Source organism: Ambystoma mexicanum, chromosome 1p (genome assembly GCF_040938575.1).
Source record: "Ambystoma mexicanum isolate Mex_15411 chromosome 1p, UKY_AmexF1_1, whole genome shotgun sequence".
NCBI classification, from domain to species: domain Eukaryota; kingdom Metazoa; phylum Chordata; class Amphibia; order Caudata; family Ambystomatidae; genus Ambystoma; species Ambystoma mexicanum.
In genome coordinates this window covers 398177071-398203576 of record NC_090921.1, presented here as the reverse complement: position 1 = coordinate 398203576, position 26506 = coordinate 398177071, and the positions used below count along the sequence as shown (strand labels likewise).

The following is a 26506-nucleotide window of genomic DNA, read 5'->3' as shown; positions in this document are numbered from 1 at the left end:
ATAAAGAGTCTCAAAATGCTATGAATCAGTTAACATCAATGGACTCCCAATTCCCATAACCACCTAAGTACTGAGAGGAGGGGGATGATGGAAATGATGCAGAGGCACCTCAAGCTCCGTAAGTGTGCTAGTTATTTTGCAAAGATCCTGTTGTGTGTGACATTTAAAGATGTAGCTTCAAACTATTAAGGGAAGTCAAGCTGCCCGCAAGAGGACGTCTCCTTCGGGGGCGAGAGGAAGCTGGAGGCACAAACCGGTCTGGCAGAGCAGAAGGGCTCGCCAGAAAAGAAGGGAAGGTACTCTGCGAGAACGAGTCGTGCTGTGCAGATGCCAGGAACCGAGAGAGGATCCCTGGGCATACGGCAGCCCAAAGAGGCAGCATTGCCCTTACCAGAACCTGCAAGGAAGCAGGCGTGCAGGAGTCGAGCCAAGAGAGGAGCAGGAGGGACGTCTGAGCAGTCCAAAAGAGGAAGCGAGCGGCAAAGGTATGCCGCGTATGCGCGAAAGGGACCAAAGACATCACACAGAAACGGTGAGTCTGCCCAAGCAAAGTGGGAGGACCGGGGCATTTCGGCAACCACACCAGCCAGCATTTAAATGTGGTATAGATACAGAAACAGAAACAACAAGGGGATTGTTTTCAAATAAGAAGAACAGAGTGCAAACATGAATCCCAATATATGAGTGCATGAAGTGCAGATATGGAGAAAGTTTGAAATGAACATTGAAAGAGAAAGATATACCAAATCAAGGAGGGTATATCGAACATTTGATTATAAAGGCAATTAAAGAAAAGAGGAGCCCTGGTAAGAATCCCAGGCAATTGTAGTATAAGAGAAGTCTTGGCAGGAGAATATACCAGGAAGTTGCAAGTGAGTAAGAAGTCCTGGTAGGCAAGTACACCAGGCAATTGGAAGTGCATAAAGAATCCTGGCAGGGGAGCACACAAGGAACAATTGCAAACATATAGGAATATCAAGACAAGACAGTATTTGTTTAACAAGAAACGTTTGTTAAAGAAGGACTAATAAGGCTAAACAGCTTTACTTCTTACAAGGTTGTTGTGGGCCAAGAAAGACACAAAGAACTGTTAGATCAAGAGACATTGTCGTTTTATCTTTGAGAACATTTACGTTGGTGCTGTTCTATTTTTACTTATGAACACTTTTTGCAAGTATCAGTTTAAAAACATTTCCCTATTCACTTTGTTATTTTGTTTATAGTGTGAGGGTCTGGACACAAGGACAGCTTTTGATTTCTGCCATCCTGACACAGCCAGTTCCTAGGTTTTTGGTTATAGGTAGGGAAATTCCTTTTAGTGCGGGGACAGAGAGGCATTTTCCCACCCCCATTCATTTAATAAAAGTCTTTAACCTAAAACATAACAACTTTGTGTCTGGCTTTTATTTCTGATACCTCACATATGGTGTTAGAGGTGGGATCAGGCTCAGTTAACATAAACTGGGGCACCCTTAGATTTGAGAAACTCAGTAACCAAGCTTCTGATCCATCAATTGTCACAGAACAATCAATAGTATCTGACTTGTGCAGTAGCAGGGGACAATTGGTCCAACCTGGTGACCGGGTTTAATACCCACAGACTTAGTCCTCATTCCCCCACCCAGAATTTACATTAGACATGCCTCTATGTCTGGTCTAGCCTGACGACATGACCTAGACATCTTGGTAGGCGTTAAAGATCCTGACTATAGAGGTGGCATAAAGACCTTGTTACAAAATAATGGGAAGGATTCATATCAAGTGAAGGCAGGGGAGAGAATAGTTATGGGGATTTTGGAAAAGGCTCTTTTTCCTAGGGGAAAGGAAGTGAAGACCTCTAACAAGACTGAAAGGGGAACCAGGGGTTTTGGGGAGGCAGACAGAGTCACATGTTACATCAGAGGCAGTCCCACCTCAGATATTGGGTGAAGAGGCCGAAGTTATTTGTGGCCTAGCTTTTGCCCAAAAGAATGACTCCTTACTTGCAGAACCTTTCCTTCGGTCTTACCCTAAGAGGAGGGTAGGAAAAAGGGAGGGCTGTTTTTCTTCCTAAAATCTGGCCTATTATACAGGAGAGATAGTGGGCCGGATGGTACCACTAGATCACACATAATGGTGCCCAAATGTCAAAAAAGATAGTATTGGAAATTGCCCATTCCGGTTTGACAGAAGGTCATCTAGGGACAACCAAAACACAAGCACAGATTCTGAAACGATTCTACTGGCCTGGGATCTATGCAGATGTAATGAAGGCTGCACTCAGTTGCTCCATGTGTTAGAAAACTAATTTTCAAATTCCCCCTCTACATCCATTACAGCCTTTTTCAATCATTGATATACCTTTTATTTCTGACCCCTCACAGGATGGGTGAAAGTCTCAGTCTGCTCAACGGTAAATGGACCACAGACCTGCAGATTACATGCAGTTTTCTACAGCACATCCTTGGCCTACTGAGCATTCTAACCAATAGACAATACTGCTGTGCCTTTATGGTCCCCACCTTTTCCCTTAATTGCCCAGCATGGACGATCCCTTGTCTGCCAGTACCAATGTGTTTTATTTGCTATTTGCCCGTGTATTAGGATGTCTAAAAAACACCAGATGCTTCTACAATTTGTTATGTTTGATCCCTTTGCGTATCTCCACTAGACCTTCCTTGCGCCCCACATATTGCACAGAAAATATAGTTAGCTTTATAAGTTTACCCAGATCATAATTATGTAACATAACATCTCCTGTCTCTGACGTCCATCACACTGCTCCTCAGGTGGGGTCTCTCCAATAGTTTATAAGTCAGCATTCCAACATTGTCCAAGGGTCTCAACCTCTTCACCTTCTTCTATTCTACTTCCTGGCCCATTGAAAGATCATCCGATCTGGACACCTACAGTTTATGCTCTGAAAGGTAGCACCCAGCCATTAGCTTGATGTTTTCAGACATGCCATGAGTTGCAGGGTAGGGTCGGTTAAGATTTTTCAGGCACTAAAACATTGATTAATTCTCGCCAGCCTATGTCCAGTGTTGAGTTCAGATTTCTTGACTTTATTTGCTGGCTATGTGATCAGACAGTCAACTGAGTTTGCAATTGACAAACATGAGAGGTGGCAAACCTTGTTCTGGGCTTGTCACTGTTGTGACAATACCAAATTCAGTGTTGGAAACGTTTTATATCACATGTTTTATGCTGGCGATCCTCCCATGCTGCACTTCTGCCCTTAGTGTTTATGCCGCAAAGAGGATCTTTGCCCAGCTCCACCACCACAAGCACTGAGAGTCAATTGTCCATATATTGAATAATGCCAACCTATGCACTTATCGAGCAAGTCATCCTGGACATGTGCTAGTCCATACGATAATGACAGAAAGTACTGTGCTGTATCGCAGAATTTAATTACAACACAGGACTGCATGGAATCGTGGAGTACTGCTCTGTGACCCAGATTCCTGGATCACCTCCTTCTTAGAAGGAAGAGCAATGAAAGTCTTCTCAAACATAGCTAATGCAGCTCCAACCATCATACACTGCATTGTCCCACAGGGATCCTGTACCGCTCCTACACTATACAATTTCTTCACAAAGCCCCTTTCTGATGAACTTGATGCACTTGGGATCGCATACACAAACTATGCTGATGATACCCAGGTGCTCCTTCCTTTAACTTGCTCATATAACCAAGACGCTACAGCCCTAAGGCAAATCTACTCCACTATCCAAGCTTGGATGGCCACAAACGGCCTATACCTTAACAGGGACAAGACTGAGATTCTTATTCTTGGCCAAAAGGCCACTCTAGCTAAGCTAGACTGTCTTTACTCCAACTTCAACATCGACAACTCCATCATGCCAGGCCTATCCTCTGTTAAGACTGTAGGGGTCCACATTGATGCTACATTGTCTATGAACAAGCAAATCAGCGCTATTGTCTCTGCCTCCGCCTTAAGTACTAAACTCATTAACGCCATAAAACCCTTCCTAACTAAGGAAAACTGTCTCTCAATAGCCAGAGCAACCATAGGGGCCAAGCTTGACTATTGCAATGCGCTCTTAGCCGGCACCTCCATAAAAAATAACTCACTAAGAGCAGCCTTAAGCATTCCAAAAAGAGACCACATCTCACAAGCAAGAAAGTCTGTTCACTGGCTCCCAGTCAAAGACTGCATCACATTTAAAATTCTCACGACTACACACAAATGCATTAACCTCACAGCACCGCCCTATATTTCAGACATACTATCCAGATCCATCTCCACTAGGCCTACCAGAACATGCTACACCAACCAACTCACTGTACCGCGCATTAACAGGGCCAAGGCAGGAGGGATAGGATTCCCATATTTAACCCCAAAGCTCTGGAATGCGCTCCCCTAAGAGCAGAAACTTCTCTCCCGGCCTTTCAAAAAAACCTGAAAACTGCTCTCTTTAACTAAACAGTCTCTACCGCCTAACCTCCCCTCCTATATCCAATCAACTTGTTTTACTAACTGTTCTATGCAAATTGTATAATAGTTATGCCTGTACGTGTTCTTATATTTAACTAAATTCTGATCACTCTCTATAACAAGCGCTACCATGCCCCTGGGCTGCTGCGCGCTCTACAAATATGAATAAATAAATAAATAAATGCAATATTATAGGATTCCTTGCATACTGTCCCTTATGTCATGCAATCCTGCTATGTGATTTAGCACAATATTCTTGCTTGTTCCATGTTTATTTCATTTATTGTATTTTTATTTGTTCATTTATACTGAGCCGAAAGCCTGTAGGCTTCGGGGCACAAAACAATTACATGCTCATATGAACAAAAAGACAGGACAATCAGATCCAGAAGACAGGACAAAGATAATTAACAGAACTACCTAAATAAACATTTTTTTAAAGCTTTTCAGAAGGACTTTATGTTTCCCTCCAACCTAAGTGCTAAAGGTAGTGTATTCCAGAGGCTGGCTGCTTTTACCGCGAAAAGCCTTCCGAAGTCGTTTGAACATTTGAAACCAGGACAAAATACCTGTACTAGCTTGGAAGAGCGCAATGCTCTGATTGGAGTGTAATGGGGAGCCAACAATTTTAAGTACGGGGGAGCTGTTCCAAATAAACACTGATAAACCATGGTACCAACTTTGAAGTTTATACGTTCACGTATCGGTAGCCTCTGTGATCTGAGATGTTATCCCTTCTTGGGATTCTCTTGATTATGTGTACAGCATAATTCTGCAGAATTAGTGGCATTTTTTCAAACTGGATGTTGAGACTCTGATTAGTAGAGAGTTACAGTAATCGAGCCTCAAGAGGATAGTGGCTCTGGCTATGATTACGCAGTTCTTTTCAGTGATGTTGGGGCAGATGTTTTTGAGCAGACAAAGGTGATATTTACAGTTCTGACTAACCTGATTAACATGTGCAACTGCATTTAGTGAGGCCTCCAACTGAGTGCTTTGCACTGGAATGATACTTCTCTCTAGTGGAAGCTTTTGCAGTGTGGGCTTAATTTAGACAATGCCTGCCGAGAGCCAAACATGAGGAGCTCTGTTTTGCTACCATTCAAGCATAACCAGTTTATTGACATCCACGCCTCGATTTGATCATAAATATTAGCTAAAGCAGCAGAGTCTTGGATGTAATCACCACTGGCTTCAAGAACTAGCTGGGTATCGTCGGCATAGTTTAGAAAGATATGCCAAGATCCTTGAGAAGCGAGCACAGAGGCCTTATATACAAGTTGAACAAAACAGGCGATAGGCACGCACCATGGGGCCCCCACACAAGATGGGTGCCGCTGGTGAAGAAGCTGAGCCCCACTGAATTGTTGACTTTCGATTTTATAGAGTGAAACCAACCTGCTGCCTCTTTAGAAAAATTACCCAGCTGACATAGGTGGTAGTGATCAACTAAATCAAAAGCTGCTGACAGATTGAGTAAGATCAGAATCCTGGCCTTTCCCTCATCCAAGATCTTTAACATATGGGACTGGAGATCAACAAAAGCTGTCTATGTACTATATGTTGGCCTATAAACTCGATTGCCTATTGTGGGGAATACCATTCTGTTCCACAAAAAATTGGAATTGAGATGTTGCAAATTCATCAAGAATCTTAAGGAGGAAAGTACAATTCATAATAGGCCATAATAGGCCAGAGGTTACTTGGGTCTTTTGGGTTCATGGCAAGCTTCTTAGGGAGGGGAGTAACTGTAACTGCCTTGATTATATCCAAAATGATGCTGTCTTTGAAAGAGGCATTCACTAATCTGGTGAGGAAGAGAGCAACTATTTCCTTGTGCTCTAAGATTGATTTTGGCAGGAGGATGTTTTCAGGTCACATAGAGGTTAATGTATTCTGCATGTCCGCTATTGAAATTGGAGCCAACATAAAAGCAGGCTGTTTATGAGCCACCGGGTCTGAGATCTGCAGGTCCTTGGTCAATGAGGGAACCGAGTTTTTAATTTGATCTCTTGCTTTTAAGACTTTGGCTTCAAAAATGGCCTGGAATGTTAGACAGTCTTGGCTTGTGGGCAGGAAAAGTGTTTGAAATGGCCTAGATTTTTCCAATGATTTTAAAATTTCAAACAGTTTTCCTGTGCAGTTTGAGGATTTTCTAATCAGGGTATTAAAGTCGTTCTTTTTGGTATCCATAATATCACGTGTGTGCGTTTTTTCAACCACTTTCCAGCCAATTCTATTTTCCTCAGATGGGCAATTTTAGCCACCATGTTTCGAGTTTGTGCTTTCATCTTTTTAGGGCGCAAAGCTGTGGTGTAAACCATTTTTGATGGCCATTGTTTTCCCTTACCAGGCTTGGTCAAAGGGGGGCGTTATTGTCTAGCATCTCAGAAAATCTACTGGAGAAAGTGCTCACCAGAGATTCTACTGAGTCTGTGACTAATGAGCATGCCATGTTTGAACCCAAGCAGGCTTGTATATCCTGGGTGGGTACTTTAAAAAAAATTCAACTAGTAACTGTTTTGGGGTTGTTGCTTATTTTTAGAAGGGGATCCTTCACTTAGATCTGGAAATCTATGAGGTAATGTTCCAACCATATACATGGAGTGGTGCGGCCGATGCTGGCTGTGAGATTTCTGGTGACTACCCAGTCCAGGATGTTATGTTTCCCAGTAGTGGGCTCATTATTCTGAACTTGATGGTTAATGTTATTTAAGGGTAATTCTAGTTCTGTAGCTGCTTTGTTCAGTTGGTTTCCCCTCCACGATTCAGATCCTAAAAAAAAGAGTGTTGCACAATTTGGACAGGAAGTACTGTTCAAAATGTGATGATTTCTTCATTGAAGCCAGACATTGAGCGGTCCTGTGATTCAATGAAGCACTGATCTGTAATACTACACGGTACTCTCTTGGATTGCATGCAGAACGCAATGCTGTCTCATTCTAAGATAACTGCTCACTAGCAGTTATTGCATGCAGTACTGATTTGTGATTCCATGCAGCACTGCTCTGTAATGCTGGGACTGTTCTGATGCTGCACTGCACTGTTGCATGTTTCTCTTCAGTCTTCCTGTGATTCCATTCGGGGCAGCTCTAGGATTCCATGAAGCACTGCTCTAAACTTACCTTCATTGTTCTGTGCCATTCTGATTGCATGCTCCCCTGCTCTTTTATTTCATTTACACTCTCCTTGATTCCACACAGGCTGATTGGCAGTTCCAAGCATATTCTCAAAGATTCCATGCATGACTGCCATGTGGTTCCTTGAAGCGCTATTAGGTAATTCCATGCATTATTCCCCAGGATAAGGTGCAGTTCTACTCCGATTCAATGAAGCTCTGATAGGTAGTTCCCTGAAGGATTCTCTGTGACTCTGCACAGTGCTGTTCGCTGATTCCACCCAGCTCTGAGTCATGATACCCTCCATACATCACAGCTCAGTTAGTCCATGCAGTGTACTCTAAGACTGTGTAGTTGTAGGGTGTACTGCTCAATTATTCTCTACAGTACTGCACTATGATTCCCAGAAGGGGGGGACCTATACTGTGATTCCATTCTGTACGACTTTTGAGTCAATGCAGCCCTAACAAGCGACTCCATATACCACCACGTGTGGTAGATGAGGATCTGTTTACGCTAGCGTTCATGTTTCATTACTGTGTTCAAAATCCACTAATATCCCTTGATTGGCCTTAATGGCCCATGAATATCCCTTGGTCACCATTCAATGGTGCATGAATATAGCCTTATAGACCTAAGGGGGTCATTATCACGGGATAATGACCCACCAGCAAGTTAGGGCCTGAGGCCAAGCTGAAGGCAAAGAGTTGGTGAAGAGACATTAGCCCAAGCAATAATGAGCCGGCCCGAGGTCTATAAGGCTATTAGCCCATTGTGACAGTAACAACACATGTTTTGGATTTTTGGTGGTAAAGTAAAACATTTTAGTTTAATAGTTAATAGTATGTGCAGTAAATAAACAAACTAAGTTAGTAAATGAGGTGGGGTTTATTTGTAGTGTTCAGATAACATGTTGTCTTTATACGTTAGACAACTTAATTGCAAAATTGGTTGAACTGATGCCGGTTTAACATTTGCGTGCATTCGGTGTCCTGTAAAAGTAAATGATTTCTCCATAATAACGTGAAAACATTTCTCCATGTTTTAGTATTCTCTTTTGTGTGTGTGTGTATGATGTTGCAGCAACAAAAGTCCTTCCAGAGAAGAAGTGTCTTGTTGAAAAAAATCTTGCCTGGAAATTGCAATGTTGTTTCCCTGACTGCTTTGGAAGAGGGAATGTTCAGAATGCAGTCAATATCAGTTGTTATTGACCGCACTCTAAACATTGTGATTTGCTGAGAGGTTGTCAATAACGACCTCCATGTGCAAGTAGCCCTTGATCACAATGCAGTGAACCATAATTATCCCTGTATCACTCTACACTGTCAATAAGTCCCCCTTGATTTCCCTGACACCCCTCAAACGTGCTATATAGGAAACGAGTATACCTGAATTACTGCGTTTCCGGTCCCTGTAAATAAACAGTTAATTCTGTTATGGGGTAACAAAAAGACCCTGTGTGAGGCATTCGTCTTCTCCCAGCATTCTCTGAAAGCAACGTGTGAGTGGGCGGCAACCTGGGACTAAGCGTGCAAATCAGGGTAGGCGTGGGTAGAATTATTAGTCCAGAGGAGCGAGGGAGGGCTCTGGCATTGTTCCTGTGGGGAGTACAGTACACAGCCCTCTTGTACTGCTGGGCTCCCATGAGAGATGCAGAATTCTTGCATAATGTGTCTCCAGGACAGAGATGGCATTCTATGCAAATGAGTGGCACATCATTACACAGTTCTACCCCCACCAAGTCAGTTGGCCACAGACAAATGCACAAATGCTACCCTTGCGGGTAAAAACGCAGAATTGAAGAACTTGCTTTTTTGCATATCTATGATTACACGTCAATCAGAGCAAAGTCTTTTTCAGTGCAGAGGTCTTCAGATAATGCTCTGTGTAGGGAGGTAGGCACGCTTATTATTTACCATGCCCAGTGGGCACTGCTACAGCAGATGGGCTCAGGGGCTTTATTTCAGAGCCACATGATACAAATACGCTCTAGGATTTACCTGTTCATTACCTGATGAATAATCACCGTAAGGGGGCTGGGTTAAGCCATGCTGCTCCATCACTTGTAACTCCAAAGAGGCAGCAAGGGACTATGTAACCCAGCTCTGAGGCCTCCAGCACCTGACGCAGTGCATTGTGGTACCGGAATGGTGTTCTAGGTACCACAAGTAGGATGCTAAGGACAATGAGGCATACGGCACAATAGAAGCAGCAACGAAGACCCGCTTTTCCCGCTCTGCTCGATTAATAACTGTGTGCAACCAGGTAACCTGGGAGGGAGTGACCAAAAGAAATGACCAAGAGAAATGGCAATGGGAGCCACTGCGAAGTACGCAAAGGCGTTCTCCAAATAAGTTCATGAACCTAACAAGTGCTTAACTTCCCTCAACTAACCAGCTGTTGGCGGAAAAAAGTGTAATTTCCTTTTGGAGGAGTTCACTTGGTCTCATTGAGTTAACTGCCACTATTGTGCCAAGTCGGCTGGTGAGGCCAACTTCCTGGTCAAGCTTGTCTTTTATTTTTAAAGAAAAGGCTGCCAAAAAGTAGCACCAGATCTTCCAGAGGTGATACCTTTATTAGCCGACCTCCATATTTGCGTCTGCTATTTCATCATGCCAAGGATATTATCATAAAGCAACAGTGCCCCGTTGTGAGATTGGAGAAAACCTTCCTTTATTGTTCAACAACTAACTCCAGCTGCTGGGAATTAATTAGACAGGATCGCAAGAGAGGCAGAGGCAATAGGCGGGTATTTGAAGATTAATTTACCTCCTTAAACTCTATTTAAATTGAGTCAAGGATATATATTTGACTGTCTCCTCTTTGCTCAGTGGCATAATTGAGGCAGCTTATTAGCCACAGGTCACATTTGCTTGAAAGCCAATATGCCATTGGCTGACAGACTGTCAGCTTTAACGCTCTTCCAAAAATCACTTGTGGTTCATTTTGGATTTTGTGGAAACTTTTGTTAGGAATTATTTTTTAGCTAAGCAATTTTTATTACGCTTTGTAATGGATAAATACAGAATATAGTAATCAACAGTTAACCATTATAACACTTGCTAACCAATAATCCAAGATAAAAATAAGTTCAAAGGCACAATATAGTGTTTCAAGGTTACAATAAATGCAGAATTTCGCTAAACGTTACTTTGCACAACTCTAATATCAGAATTTATTTTAGCAATATATGAGGCATATAAACCTAAAAGGACTACAGAAACACAAAAGAAGAACAAAACAGACAGGACAATACAAGACACAAGAGGATGAGGAAGAGCAAACAAAACTAAAACTGAAGCAACAAATAAAAGGGTACCTACTGAGGAGGCATTAAGATATTCGATCAGTGGACTCCACTGTTGATTATATGTATGTATGTCAATTAGAGAAGTGGCCCAACCCTTTTCTATTCTGTGAATGTAGCATATATAATTCCACCAAGTGGCATAAGATAAGCAATCAAAACATTTCCAGTTAGAAGATATTATATGTAAACCAATGAAGACAAGTAGGGGCAATAACCATGCAACTTCAGAATCTTCTTGCAAGTGTCTCCAGTAAATCTGCAACGAGTTATACATTCTTTATTTCTGATTCCAACATGTCAAATGCTAATCAACACATCAAAAATTGATGTATCAAAGATCTTTCTAGCCAATATACTGCTGCCATGTTGGAAAAGGTACGACTGCAAGTCTTTAAGATATCTAAAGCCTCGAATATAACTCAGACTGCCTTTTTTACTTCGAGTAGAGCCTACCTTACTCCTAAACGTATGTCTAGATTCACTTCAAACTTGACAACCTAATGCTGGCCTTGTAAAGAACGCACGGCTGATTTTAAACACTGTATATTTTACTGTAAATCTTGTTTTTATTTCATTCTGGGAACGAATTTAAACAACACTACAAAAAAAATGTCCATGTTCCAGCTCAACTCAATCTTGACAATCTAACTGTCGTATCACATGGCTACTCTTATTTTGTTATGAATTCTAAGTAAAATACACACACAAAAAGTGATCAAATGCTGCAGGAGGCTGGAGTAATACTCACCGAAAGGCATATGAGAACGAGATGAGGACCAGTGTCACAACGTGGTGGACCAGCATCACCACAGAGTCCTTTCGCCAGGCATCCATGTACAGCGTGGCGTACGTGGAATGCGCATAGAAGCTTCCCTGCAGGAGGTAGGCAATGGCAATGTCCAGCGGCACTGCCATGCCACTTGCCCAACCTGGAACCAATGGGAAAAAGAAGACTGTCAAAGTAATATTATACTCATTTGTTTTGGGACATTGGTGTTAATGGCGGAGTAGAGGGAGTACCTAGGCAGTAAGAGCCAACTAGTCCGTAGTGATGAGGGTTTAGGGCCTTTGTTTGTCCTCTGTGGCAACCATTAATGCTACTAGCGCCATGGCATCACACCTAACAGTGTTAAAAGCATTTGGTCTGAAAAACAAAGGGTTCCCTTTGATGAAATGTGCATACGTTGGGCGAGGTTTCCCAAAAGGGAAGCTATCGCCACCTACTTTGGCTGACAACGAAATGCAAGAGAACCTCTGTAGTGAGTACCTTTTTAATTTGGGCTATGAGGTAGCGCTTTCGCTCCTCCTATAAACTAAAACGTATTCATTTAATTACAGCTAGGTGGAGATGGTATATAAACAGGAACACAATGCTTGTAGGTGTTTGGTTATTTACCCGCCCATTGACTGCCCATGGGCATGCTGATCCCTATGGCCATTCTCACCCCCTTCCTGCTTCTGTCAGCCCAAAACACACCCTCCTGTGATCTCTTTGGGACACCTTTATCAAACCTTAAAATCAAACTATGCACTCAAATGGCCAGCTGGGTTTTTTCAAAGCAGTCTTCTGAATGCTAATGGTTTAATTGGTGCTGTAAACCTATGCTGTCCTTCACTGAGGTCATGTTAAAGGCAAGCATTGGCAAAGTCTATGTCTTAGCAGTATGTGCACCATTTTTCAGCTGCTACCATCAATTGCCAGTTAGCATTACTGCAATGCCTGGCAAATACCTTTTCCATGTCTACACAAAAGCCAAAACTGTTGGCAGTGCCAATTTATTTAATTCATTTATTTAATTTATTTCTAAAGCGTGCAGCAGCCCAAGAGCATTGTGGCGCTTTTGCAGGAATCTTAGGCATATGATACATGGCGTATACATACAGTTACCGTTGGCATGAGGTAATATAGCAATAAGCCCTGAGACTGCTGGTCGTTACCTCATGCTGTAATGGCCCGCAGTCGAGGGGCTTATTGCCATTAGTACCCCGGCCCGTTAAACCGGGTACTAATGGTATTTATTTTTTTGGCTGCGAGAGACGCGTTGCGTTTCGCGGCCGGTAAAAAACAAAAAAGTTCAAAAAATACCTTCCATGGATAGAAAAATGTAGTCCGTTTTCTCTTTCCGTGGCAGCCATAGTAAACAAAGAAAATGGCTGCCATGGAAGGGGAGAAGGGACTATGTATGGTCCCTTCTCCCTTTCCATGGCGGCCTGAAAGAAAAAAAAAAGAACACTGAAGACCTGCGCGAGGGACACGCAGGGACGTGTGCAGGCTTACCGTGCAGTGTGTTTGTTTTCTTTAATATAACATGCCCCTGGTCCTAATGCTGTAAAATGTTGTTCCACAATCACCTGTGCCTTAAAAAATGTCTGATCCATTAGGCAGAGCACATGTGCATGGTCTCTGTGCTTTGCTCGCCAAACAGTCCATTCACAAATTGTTGGCGAGTGACCAAAAAGGCCGCTAGTAGGGCACAATTTGAAATTTTGCTCCCCAATGCAAAGGTGCTCCACCTTTTTGCCAGAACCCGTCAGCAGTGTGCGTCCTCATTGTTGGGGGACTGGACATGTAGTGGGCTTGGCAGGGATTGACTCACTTAAAGAAACAATACTTCCTGCTTTGGAGTGCATAGTAGAGTTGTCTAAAACTCTAAATGTACCTTTTTATACTCTAGGCTGAGGGCACATTATTTCCGAACACTATGAAATGTACTGTGAGTTAATATATGTCACCTGAAGCAGGCATTTTGCAAACTACTTTCTAATATATTTCAGGGCAAAACATATCCCCATATTCCTGTAGGTTAAAGGTCAACCAAAGAAGAGCAGGAAACATCCTTTCTTTGGCAGCCAATGTTTTGACTGCTGAAATCAAAAGCTTTTTCAGTTTAAACCATTAAAGCATAATCATAAAACAATCATAATATAAGGCCACGACCAGATAAAGACAACAGAAGCACGTAACATAAATTACATTGCCTAAAAAAACCAATAAAAACCTAAAAACAAGTTAAATACAAATACATCTCTAAAAAGAGGAACCCAATTGGACAGGCCAACTAGGTCCCGGAAGTGCATAAGTCTTTGTGGGTTGTAGCAGTACAAATCACCACCAGGATGACTAGCAGACCCTTAGCAACGAACGTCCTATTCTCCAAGCCCACCAGATGCCATCTGCCCCTATGGTGCTGCAGGCTGAAGTCCGTGAATCCTGCACGTGCCTCACCCTGGCCTCATTAAGTAATGGCTTACACAACCTGGAGTGCAAGACATGATAGGCAGGACACAAAGTAAAAGAAAGGAACTACAAACTCCTACAGCCAAGAGAACATATCCAACCAAACCACTGTCCTGTAAATGAGGAAAGGGGAAGAGAGGCCACCCTAAATTTAGGAAGCAAGGAGGTCATCGTTAGGTCCAAATATTGCTCAAAATGACTCTGAGGTCTTAAGATTAACGTAGAACTGGACCTGGGCATTACACAGGCAGGTTCAGGGTCTCATCCATAACCAGCACTTCAGCTCCTTCAATTCTTCCTTGTGGACAGAATTGGGGCTCTCCGATGCAGACCCCATTGAAAGTGACTCTTTTGTCAACTATACATATGTGGGGCCTGGGGGACTATTCACCAACAAGCCAATGAGAGTCATAAAGTACATGAGACTGTGCCGGCTGGAGATACACACATTCACATGCCCCGTCTCCCCACCTCTGTGAGCATGTGCCATCCACAAACGGGGTGCCTTTTTAAATGCATGAAAAGGCTAAGTTTACCCTGCATCAGACATAAGTGGATAGGCAATGCATAGGTGTGCCTGCCCTTTCTGTCACCATTCACTGGTTTGACATTGATGTGAATTGTATACAGTGGTCAAAGTGAGCGGGAACGGTCGGGGGTGGTGTTCCACTACTTTTAGTTTTTTACTGTTAACAGCTCCAACAAGGGTGTTGCTAGGCCTGGAAAAGATCTGGGGCTAAACTAATGTCGGGACTCGGGGCTAGCTGGCCTTTTGGTTGTAGCCCCTGAGTTTCTATCCGGGGCTACAACCAACAGACCGGGGCTACAGCCATCTCAGCCTCCTTCCCACCCTCCCTCCCCCCCGCAACGCCTCTAAGCTCCACTGCTCTTTGCAACCAGTTTCACCATTCCGGAACTGTTCTTGTGAATTTAAAGCACACTTCTCCATTTTACCACAGCTAAACTGAAATCTGTTTCAACTCAATTGGCTGTCAGCCGGCACGACTGCAACCCTTGAAAAATGCGTTGCACGTTGCTCCCTGCCTTCCTACCCTGTCCCCTGCTGGAGTCACGGTTCCAGTTTTTTTTGGTACACTTCTATCACTGATTGCATAGGAGAGTTGTCTTTGGAGCCGTCAGGGGCTGATTAGGCTACGCTATCCAAAGCATCCCCCTCCCTCCCTGAGAGGCATTCCGGCGCCCCTGGCAGCCTGCTCAGCATTCGGCTTCTCTTGATTGCGCGCGCCAGGAGGCGCGCAGCTGAAAGGGCCTCGCTTCCGCTGGCAGCGAGAGAGGGAATTTCAGCTGCGACACTTGCCTTGGAAATCCAGTCATGTGCCTGGAGGAGCGGCAAGCGCGCAAGATGGGCCTGCCGCTGAACATCCTCGCTTCAAGAATGATTTGTTGTGTCATTTTGTATGTGGGAACCGCAGCACGCCTTTGATCCAGCTTTCCAAATGTGATCTAAGCAAATTTCAAGCTGCAAGTATTGTTGCCTTTTTATACTTAATGGATTGTGTTTGAAACTCCCTCCAAGTAATGTTCCAAACAAGGAACATTAATAAAGGCTGATTCAGTTTGCATGCAGGCACGATAAATCAATGGTCATGCCAAACCACAAGAAACACCCCGTCCCTTTCATTTTGCCCTCCACCACTCTGCACAGCAACACTATCAAAAGTGCACACGGGTGCAATAATCATTGGAGCAGGGTAATGGAGGAGTCAGCCAATCATCTTGATTGCCGAGTGAAATCCAGTGATGACTGCGGCACTGTATCCTCCCCTCCTGTCCCTGGCGAAGGTGTCTCGCCCCCGTTGCCTTTGGCCCCTCCCCACTCCCCGGCCACCCACACCAACCTTCTGCCGCAGACTCCGTCAGGTCTCCTTAACCTTCCCGGGTGCCGCCATAAAAAGCAAACAAACATTGGTCAAGACCCTGGGGGTATACTTAGAACCCACCCTCTCTATGTCCCGCCAAGTCAGTGCCATCTCCTTATCTGCAGCACACGCCACCAAACTGCTGAATGCAGCAAAACCGCTCCTTTCTACAGCACGCAGGCGCGCCATAGCTAGAGCCGTCATAGGCTCTAAGCTGCATTACTGCAATGCTCTATTTGATGGCACTACCTCCCAAAACTCCAAGTCATCCAAAATAATGCACTCCGGGCAGCTCTCTGCATCCCAAAAAGGGAACGCATCAGGTCAGCAAGAAGAGAAGTCCATTGGCCGCCCATCAGAGAGAGAGTCCTGTTCAATACTGATTTATGATGTTCTGGGCTCACAATAATGAGTCAAAAGTGTTGTTCACGGTTTTGCAATGTTGAAAATAAATGTGGCCATAATATTCCAAGGAATGGGGTATGCGTAGTTTCTCTGCCTTTGGCACTGCCTCCCTTTACAGGCCCAATGAATCTAGGAGCATGTTTGTGATGCGAACGAAATGTCTACGATATGAATGTGTACGTCTTAGACCATCGGGTGCTCATATGTGAACAAACAGTATGCTTTTCTATATTCCCCTTATTTTTTAAAAAAACCTGTTTTATTATTTGCTTTATAAATAAAATGTCAAGTTTGCCTAACAAGGTTACACTTTTTTGTGATACATGGTGTGAGTACTACAAATATAGCCAAACAAAAAAATTTCAATATGGGAAACATGTATGGCAAGTGTGGGTGAGTTATTCGGTCAAGATGCATCATGATGAGGGAATAAATGGGAATCCATCCTCTGACAAGTCAGGCACCACCAGTTTAAACAGTTGCCCAAGATCATACATGGGGCCTCATTACGGCTTTGGCGGTAGCCATGCCCATATTGGTGGCATGGCTGCCTCCAAAACCGGGTCCGGGTTCCCTGAATGGGGAATTACCGGGCCATTCCGAGATAGGAGGGCCCGGTAATTCCTCCCTCAGGGTCTTCCCCATTCCCATTCGAGCCCCCATAGGGCTCAATGGGAATGGGTGCAGGGAGCTAACAACGGGCTTGTTAGGTCCCTGGTCCCCTTGCGGGGTTTTACCTGGTTTTACCAGGCGTCCTTACCGGGTCCCGCGAGGGGACCTCATAATCAGGCGGAATGGGAATAACGGGTCTGCATCCATTAGCGGACCCCGTTAACCCATTCCGCCTGACTCGTAATGAGGCCCAATGGTGTCCTGTGGGTGGAAGGAAGACCCGGGACTCGGGACTAACTGGAGCGGAAATATATTTGACTTCAAATGTTTCTCATTCTCTAGCCAGAGTGCATGATCATTCATCAAAAGATAACTTCCTTCACAAAAGCTGGCAGGTGACTCGAGCCTGGGGAATAGAGTACACTTAGAAAATGTGCACCCTGATGTAGCGCCACTCCTCCCCCTTCCCTATATGCAACTAGCGCCTAGATGCCTGTGGGTTTTGTGCGCTCCTACAAATGTACAAAATAAATAAAATTAAAATCCTCAAGATGAATAGACAAGGAAGTGTGTCATTCAGAGCCCCCCTGGCGTTTACTATCTTGAGAGATGCTCAGCAAATGTGCACTAAGAACTTGCGAGGATTATGGACGTGTAGAAATATCCTTCTTGTTGTGTCCTAGGTTTGTTTCGTATAATACCTACTTGGTCAAGGATAATTTTATTTCATTTACATTTAATATTCAGGACAGCTGCACCCAGAGACGTAGTTGCAATCAGGCCAGATGGGCCCACCCCTGGGGCTGCAGCATTGTATAGCGGTCCATTAGCAACGTCCATGTGAAGTTCATTTTCTTTCTTGACAGCCCTTTCATTCTGGCAGCTAACGCCTTTGCTGGCTACACCAGCCTCAACAAAAGGAAGCCACACATTGAAAACAATCGAATGGTTGCACCACCCCCCAGACACATCACCTCTGCTCAGATCACCATTTCTGGCTCAGCCTACCCTGGAAGGCGGACGGCGGGTCCCAGAAGAAGGTGTACTCTTTGAAGAAAAGAAGATGGGCACAGTAGCTCCAAGAGGCTGTGTAGAACAGGAGCTTCCAGGCGCTCTCTGGGACCTTGGCAGCATCCTTAGGTTGCAAATGACACCACAGTGCAAACGGCTGCAGGAGACATACCAGAAGAAAGGAAAACAGTTCAGTGGCGTAGGCGGTCATTCTGTGCAACTGGACAGAGGGAATGTTCATAGAAAACAGTATTGTCCTGCACATGTACTAGCCTGGTTTCTTGATCGGGTGTTTCACTTTGTCTCTACAATCAAGTCATGCATCTGTGTGCAGAGGACCCACTTATTGCATGCATCTCCTGTGCACTTGCTTCTTATAATGTATGACTTAACTGTTCCCCAAGGGTATGATTCAAAATAGCGAGCAATACAGAATACATGCAAAGTGCAAACACGCTACTGCTAACAGGGAAGTGCAGAGGACCCACTTATTGCATTCATCTCCTGTGCACTTGCTTCTTATAATGTATGATTTAGCTGTTCCCCAAGGGCATGATTAAAAACAGTGAGCAATACAGGATACATGCAAAGTGCAAACAAGCTACTGCTAGCAGTGAAGTGCAGAGGACCCACTTATTGCATGCATCTCCTGTGCACTTGCTTCTTATAATGTATGACTTAGCTGTTCCCCAAGGGCATGATTCAAAATAGTGAGCAATACAGAATACATGCAAAGTGCAAACACGCTACTGCTAACAGGGAAGTGCAGAGGACCCACTTATTGCATTCATCTCGTGTGCACTTGCTTGTTTGTTTGTTTATTTTATTTGTAAGGTGCAACATTTCCAGGTTTGCTTTAAGCTTAAGTTGCAAGGTAAGGAATACATGATTCGTTTACAGCATACATAGATAGAGGTAAAAGGCATCATCAGGATACATACAAAAATAGAGAGTACATGATCATACATATTTGAAAGGTGAAAACAAGGTACATCTAGAGGTAATAGCAACGAGGATGTAGTCAGGATACATAGTACAGTGATCAGTAGTGGACAACATCCAATTCAGATATCATTAGTTCTCAGCCAGTTCAGGGTATTACGTCTAAAGCTAAGGTAGGATTGTTCCACTCTAAGGGAAAATGGTAGTGCATTCCTTGTCTGTGCGGCTTTGACAGGGAAGCTACTTCCTCCTGCTGGTAGTGCATTCCTTGTCTGTGCGGCTTTGACAGGGAAGCTACTTCCTCCTGCTTTTTTGTAACTTAAATCTAGAAATGTTAAGACAAAGGGAGGTGGCTGTTCTAGTAGGACGTGAGTTAGGTTTCCTAACTATTCCCTCAGGGTGGTGCAGTATTGTTAAGGCATTTGAATGTTAGAGAGGCTGTTTTAAGTAGTATTCTGTCATTGATGGACAGCTATCGATTTTGTCTCCTTAGCTCAGATATGTCCTCCCTATTGGCAATACTTAGTGCAGTTCTAAGTGCATTGTTTTGTAGGATTTGAATTTTGTTCAGGATGTACTTAATTGAACCCATGTATAAGGCATTACAGTAGTCCAACTTCAAGAGTATAAGGGCGTTAGCTAGGATGATGCAACTTGCTTTGGATAGGAATGGCCTGCAGGCCCTGATTAGCTTACATGTATAAGCAGTTGCCGATGCCGTAGAGTTTACTTGTTTGCTCAGACTTAGGGCCTCATTACGAACCTGGCGCTAATGGGTTAACGGCACCGTAACCCATTCGCGCCTGATTACGAGGTCCCTTTGCGGGACCCGACCTTAACGGCTGGTCTACACCAGGTCTACACCAGCCGTTAATGTAGGGACCCGCAAAGGGACCTTGGTGCTAAGTACGGTACCGCAATTTGCGGTACCGTACTTTGCGCCTTCCCCATTCCCATTGAGCCCTATGGGGCAAAAATGGGAATGGGGAAGGGCCATGGAGGAAGGGGGAATTACCGCCCCGCCAACCTTGTAATGGGGTGGTAATTCCCCCTTTCTCCATGGCGGAGTCGGTAAGTTACCGGCATGGACCATGGTGCTACTAGCACCATGGTTTTCCGCCTGGGTCGTAATGAGGCCCTTAGTGTAGAGTCAAGGTAAAAGCCTAGGGTTTTAACTTCCTTTGCAACCTTAATTATATTTCCATCAATGTTGAAGGTGGTGTATTAAGTGTTACGTTTTTTCAAATTGGCAGCGGTTCCATGAATTAGGAGTTCCATTTTGTTCTCATTCAGTCAGAGGCCATGGGCTGCCATCCATGCCTGAATGAGGAGGTACATTTTATTTACGAGAGCTGTGTCTTTATTATAATCGCCCGAAAGGGGTATGAGGATCTGGGTGTCATCTGCATAATTAGTGTAGGTGACACCCAGACTAGCCAATTTGTCAAACAGGGGCTTTGTAAATATATTATACATTGTTGGCGACACACAGGAGCTCTGTGGTATGCCACATGTACTCGGGATAGGGTATGCTGATGGGGAGAAGACTCTCATAGTCCTGTTATTTATGAAAGATTGGACCCAGGCTATTGCATTCTTAGAGAAATGAGCCGCAGAGGCCAGATGTTTGCATAAAATGTCATGGTCCACCAAGTCAAAGGAGGCAGACAAGTCAAGGAGGAGTAGCAAGGCAGTTTTCCCTTTGTCCTTTAACTCATCAATTTGAGTTTTTAAGTCGATTAATGCCGTTTCCGTGCCATGTTGAGGCCGGAATCCAGATTGGCAGACGCCTAAAAGGTGTTTGGTTTCGAGGTACTTCTGTATTTCAAGATACGCTACTTTGTCAAATATTTTGAGTAGGAAAGGCACTGTTGTAATTGGCCTGTAATTAGTCGGGATGGTAGGGTCCAGGTTTGCTTTATTAGCAAAGGTAAGACCCAGGATTCTTTTAAGTTGCTCGGGATGGTGTTTGTCGAGAATGAGGCGTTGATTAGTTTCTGCTGCATCTTTAATGATCTGGGCAGGGCAGTTGTCGCCCTGACACCTTGAAGGTTTCAAAGAGGAGATCATTTTTTCAACTTCGAGAATGGAGACTTTGGAAAATCTAAATTGATCTGAGATATTGATTAATTGATTCGGTGTTGTGAATTGCGTGTCACAATTAGGCAAGGAGGATCTTTTATTGATTATCTTGTTTTGAAGTAAGGTGATTTTATTTGAAAGTGCGTTCTGTATGTTCGTGCACCAGAGTTTGTCCTTGACCATTTGCTTCTTATAATGTATGACTTAACTGCTCACCAAGGGGCATGATTCAAAATAGTGTGCAATGCAGAATGCATGCAAAGTGCAAACACACTACTGCAAATCACGAAGTGCAGAGGACCCACTTATTGCATTAATTTCCTGTGCACTGGCTTCTTATAATGTATGACTTAACTGTTCACCAAAGGGTAGGATTCAAAATAATGTGCAATGCAGAATGCATGCAAAGTGCAACCACGCTACTGCTAATCGGGAAGTGGCAGTCTAATTCTGTGGCTGGGGGAGGGGGTGGAGGACCACCAGAGCACTCTGCCTCCACACGTGCATGTTGGGAATACCAGGGAAGCACATGGGAGTGCAATGATTTGTCTGTTGGCAACCAGGACAGTGGGGACCTTGTGGCTGCTACATGCTGACTGACATATATTACAAATGTTGGGAAGGCCAATGTTAAGGTTAGGGTGAGCGATCTCCCTATTCCAAGCAGCCTATCCGACCCCAAATCAGATCCTAACTCTCAAATCACCAATACTAGACAAGACTCATTTTACCGGCTGCAATACCGATGTAAGATAAGCTACACACTATTTCAAGTGACTGCTACTTGCCAGATAGTTGGCCGTTGGTTTGTACTTTCTACGGTGCGGTCGTCTAGCTGTTCTTTTTTCCCCACTCTGGGGGCCCGGTACAATTTTTTGTTTATATTTGATATGCTTTATCTGATTGTATTGCTTGTTGTTCTTCCGCAGTAGTGCTAAGATCACATTGTGGACTTGTACAACCCTCTTATGCACCGGTGCTTTGTCCTTGCCTAATGAAACTGGCAAATAAGCATAAGAAAGCCTGCCTCACCCGCACTGGGGCCTCTGGGAGCTACGAACAGATAAGAGATGTATATTGTTACCCCATGTGATGGACGGGGACTGCCCAGGATCCCGCGAGAAAATCCTTCTGCTAAGGTAAATGCTTCCAGAGAGCAAGACCCAGAAGGCCTTTCCCGTGAAAACAAAATATTACAACAGTCGCCAATCCCCTGCAGATGGAGACACACAGTATCCCCAGTAAGAGTGGGTGCCAGGAGTGGCAGATTACAGGATGGCTAGCACAGACCACGCAGACCCCACAGTTATAGTGTCGTGATGGAATAATGAAAGCGCAACTCCTGGGGAACGCACAAAGTGATAAATACACAGTTTCATTTCTGTCCCAGGAGTTACAAAGTTACACACTCCCTGTGACACATAATGTAATGTAACAACCAGCCCCCCCCCCCCGCCGTGCTTATGCGGAGAGGTTTCCAGCTGAAGAATCACACACTAGTAGAGTGGAGAACCCCAGACTCACACCAGGAATACCAGAAGAAGGGAGCTGGTCTCCCAACCAGCCCATAGCCCTCGTGACATTCAAGATGGTGGCATGCCTTCTTGTAACCAGAGGCCAGCCCCCTTGCAAACCACATGACCCTCACCCTAGGACCCATTCTCAAGAGAGACAATCTGCAGGAGGTTGTAGGAAGGCAGCAGAGAGCTGTTGGAGATTGGAGGGAGTTGGAGGAGGAGACGGGTACTTTCGGGAAGAAACGTTGTGTGGGGGAGTGTAGGAGGAGAGAGAGAGAGAGAGAGAGAGAGAGAGAGAGAGAGAGAGAGAGAGAGAGAGAGAGAGAGAGAGAGAGAGAGAGAGAGACACACACATTTGGCCTCATTCCGACCCAGCGCCGACCCTTACCGCCTGATTCCGAGGTCCCTTAGCACCATGGAGGATTTAACACCTGCTTTTAGCAGGTGTTAAAATCCATGGCGCTAAGGGACCTTGTTGTTAATTACGCCAGCGTAATTTACGGTGGCGTAATTAACGCCTTCCCCACTCCCATTTTGCCCTATGGGGCAAGAATGGGGATGGGTAAATGGGGATTGGGGACTTACCACCCCGCCAACCTCGGAATGGGGCGGTAAGTCCGCCAACCACCATGGTGTAAACGTAGTTTACGCCATGCTGGTAAAGGTACGACCCAGGCGGTAACTTACCGCCTGGGTCGGAATGAGGCCCACTGAGTAGGCACTGTGGGCATATACTCCTACTCAAAGAAAGAAGGGGAAGGAGCCCAGGCCTTCTTAAGAAGTAAGACCAGGGAGGTTCTGGCAGGCCAGGTTGGTCCAGGGAATATGTTAGCTACGGCGGGAGGAGGTAAGAGCCAGTGCCATCTCACTGCACTTCAGATAGAGGAGGGCTGGTAAGTGAGGAACCTTAGGACCAGGACCCTAGGGTGTTTACCCAGCGGAGACTACACCAGGACCCTCTCCCAGTGCCTGAGGGAGAAAAGTGTTGCTCGAAAAACGTACCCATTGACTGGTTTACTGGAGGAAACGTGCAAGCTCCCCAAGCCCAGAGGATCCTAGCCGCAGAAGGCCCAGACCTATGTACTCAATGGACTGTTAAGAACTCAGCAAAATTTGCAACCCAAAGACACAGGTTATCGCATACTGACCTATGGTGGTTTTGCTACTTGACTCAAGACACTTGTCCATTTGTTTGTTCTGGATTGTTATGCAGAATAAAACCCCATTCATTACTAGCAACCTGTGTGTTGTGCATCCCACCTGGCTCCCTGTAACATCCGACATGTGGACACTTTCATATATGGAGCTCCTCAGCTGAAAACCCCTGCAATCCCACTCCTATGGGTCTTCCATTCTCTCATTACGTGATTGAGATAGGTGCCGCACCCGAGACCACTCCCCGTTGAGTAGTGGAGTGTTCAGAATTCCGCGTCTTTCTTTGATGGATGGGTGCCCGACACGAAACCCGCCAGGATCGCCTGAAATGCTCTGTATTACAGCCAATCACAGTGCAGTGGTAAAAGCATTCTACCACCTGATTGTCTGGAGAGTAAGCCATCCTGGCTAATCAGGCTTTGCAGAACATTCCCACATCTCATTGGGTTTAATATCCACCCATCCTTATTGGCTGGAATTTTCCCTGCCTCTAAGATTGGTCTGTATTCTGCCCAATCATAGAGACTGGTGAGGACAAAAACCCAAATTCATCATGGACGGAGTGGTGGAGAAGGCGGATTGTGCGTTCAAGCCTCCATTGCTCTAGGCGGCGCAGAAAAGACCTGTGTCAGCCTAATAAAGGTATCATGGTTTCCAGATACTGCGCTCTGTTCATATATAGTTTTGGCAAAAAAGTTGAGTGCAGCGCTAGAGTGCAGTTGGGAGTGAGATGAGATGTGAAGACAGTCATAGCTTGTGGGCGTTGTTGGGTTCTTTACCCAGACTTTGAATGTACCTGGCCAGGTCCTGGTCATTCCCACTTACTGGATGAAAAGCATACCCTCCGGTGATGTCCTTGTGTTAACTTTATTTTGTAGTAAAATGAAACTTTCTGCTCCGTAGGGTCCGACAGTGTTATTTCCAAACAGTCTTCAGAGAATTAATTGCTTGATTACAGCTATACATGACCTGCTGGTGTAATTAAAACTCCTTAAACAATTATGCCTTGAGTCCCTTCATTCATACGTTATAAATGTATCCTCACATCTATCCCTTGCACTGAAGTCCTGCTAAAAAGCAATTGAAAAACTGACCGTTGTGGCTTCTGTATATGTGTTTGGCATTTGCCAGGTACTGACATATGCCCATATACACCACTGGTCAGGTACTGCCAGCGTATGTCAAGGCAGTACCATTATGCAGTGTCTGGTAAATGCCTATCACATGCCCACATAATAGGCCAAGCGGTTGGCGTTGCCAATGCTTGTTTTTACTCCGACGGTGGGGGGCTGTGACGTTAGAGCGAGATATTTTTATAATTTCCATTAGATATTCAGGAGGCCTTTCCCAAAAGAAAAAACCTTCTCCCGAAAATACTCTCCCGGCCCCATTACCGTTACTCAGAAACAATCCGAAGGGCAGCCCACGTGTGTGCGTCAGAATGAATTACTCATGGGCAACAGTAAAGTGATGAAAGACGGGCTTACTTCTGTAAAATAAGGACGTCACGTAACCTGGGGTCATGCGCAACGTTCGCCGCTCCGGACTTGCTGCGAGCGGAGCCTCTGTTTCATGCTTCTGAATGGATGGATGCTGCGCCTTCTTTCCGGGCCCTGCGGGGTTTCCAACAGTCGGGTCTTGACCTTTGCCCAAAAGACTGTTCGCGTGAACATGGTTATCGACTTATCGTGCTTGGCAGTTAAATAGGTGTTGTAAAGGGAGCAGGGGCGGTGCCAGGTATGGCCTTGGGAGGGCTAAAGCCCCCCCAACCAACAATGATGTAGCAGGCATCACTCTGCTGTTACGCCCAGCTCTGGGCTCAGACCAACCTATCACATTTCTCACCTCAGAGAGCAGTGCATTTACTTAAGCAAATACACTGCTCTTAGAGGTGGGAAAACAGGCATTGAAGCAAAGGTAGAGGCAGAGGACTAAGCCTCGAAGTGTTTTTGTGCTGGGGAGTGGCATGCGGGTGACAGGTGTCATGGATGACAAGTATGACATGACAGGAAAGACAGTAATGACAGTTGCAGGAATGAGGAGACTGAAACCAGGATGTGAGGTGGAAAAACTTTGGCCACAAGATTTATTTTAGTACCAGCCATGGTGCAAAAGAAAACCCAGCCATAACATCACATAAGAATGATAACAATACTATATTTTGGGGACAGAGGGATCAGGTGAGCGGGGGTCCTAATCCCAATTAGGGCCCGCTCGAGGCTGATCACCGCCGCCATTCATATGAAAGCTTGTGACCATTTTTTGGCCACAGCGTGTGAGCTGTGACTTGTTCATACTTTGCTTGTCTTTTGGAGCAGGTTCTGCCTGCTTCCTCTTGTCCTTTCCATGTGAGGTGGGGAGGTGTGCGCTTATGTGCCTTTCATTGATGTCCAACCTGACCAGGTTCAGCACTTGCGCCCTCGCTTGCTCACAAGGTGATTTTTACTGAAGTTATGGCTCTTGATCCGCTTTTCTTGACAAAACAACCCCCTGTTGTGCAACCTTTCACTTGATACTCCTCTGGGTGGGTTCTGGAGCCATTATATTTTTTGGTCATGTGTTTTGTAGTTTTCCATGGATGGAGGCGGTTTAGCCTTTTGGCATAATCTTTGTAGATGAATTTGGCATTTTCTACTCAAATAATCCACTTGCTGCCAACTTGGTTCCACAGAGGTTGGTTCTTGTGTTTCCACCTGCGGCCAACCCGATTCCTCAGTGGTGGGTTCTTGTGATCCGCTCCATTTGAGTTTTTGAAGCCCCCACGCTCTGTGTGTGGGGTAATTTTTTTTTCTG

The 26506-nt window shown here is 44.9% G+C and overlaps 1 protein-coding gene across 2 annotated transcripts in view; it reads right to left on the bottom strand.

Annotated features, from left to right (window-relative positions):
• CERS1 (ceramide synthase 1) overlaps positions 1 to 26506 on the bottom strand; it is a 306536-nt gene that overhangs the window by 68205 nt on the left and 211825 nt on the right. For both annotated transcript variants that reach the window (XM_069649170.1, XM_069649169.1), the window contains exons 2-3: positions 18015 to 18174; positions 11620 to 11800 (exon numbers count right to left, since the gene is read on the bottom strand). In XM_069649170.1, the coding sequence (XP_069505271.1) occupies positions 11620 to 11800; positions 18015 to 18174 (341 nt within the window). The remainder of the gene's footprint in view (positions 1 to 11619; positions 11801 to 18014; positions 18175 to 26506) is intronic.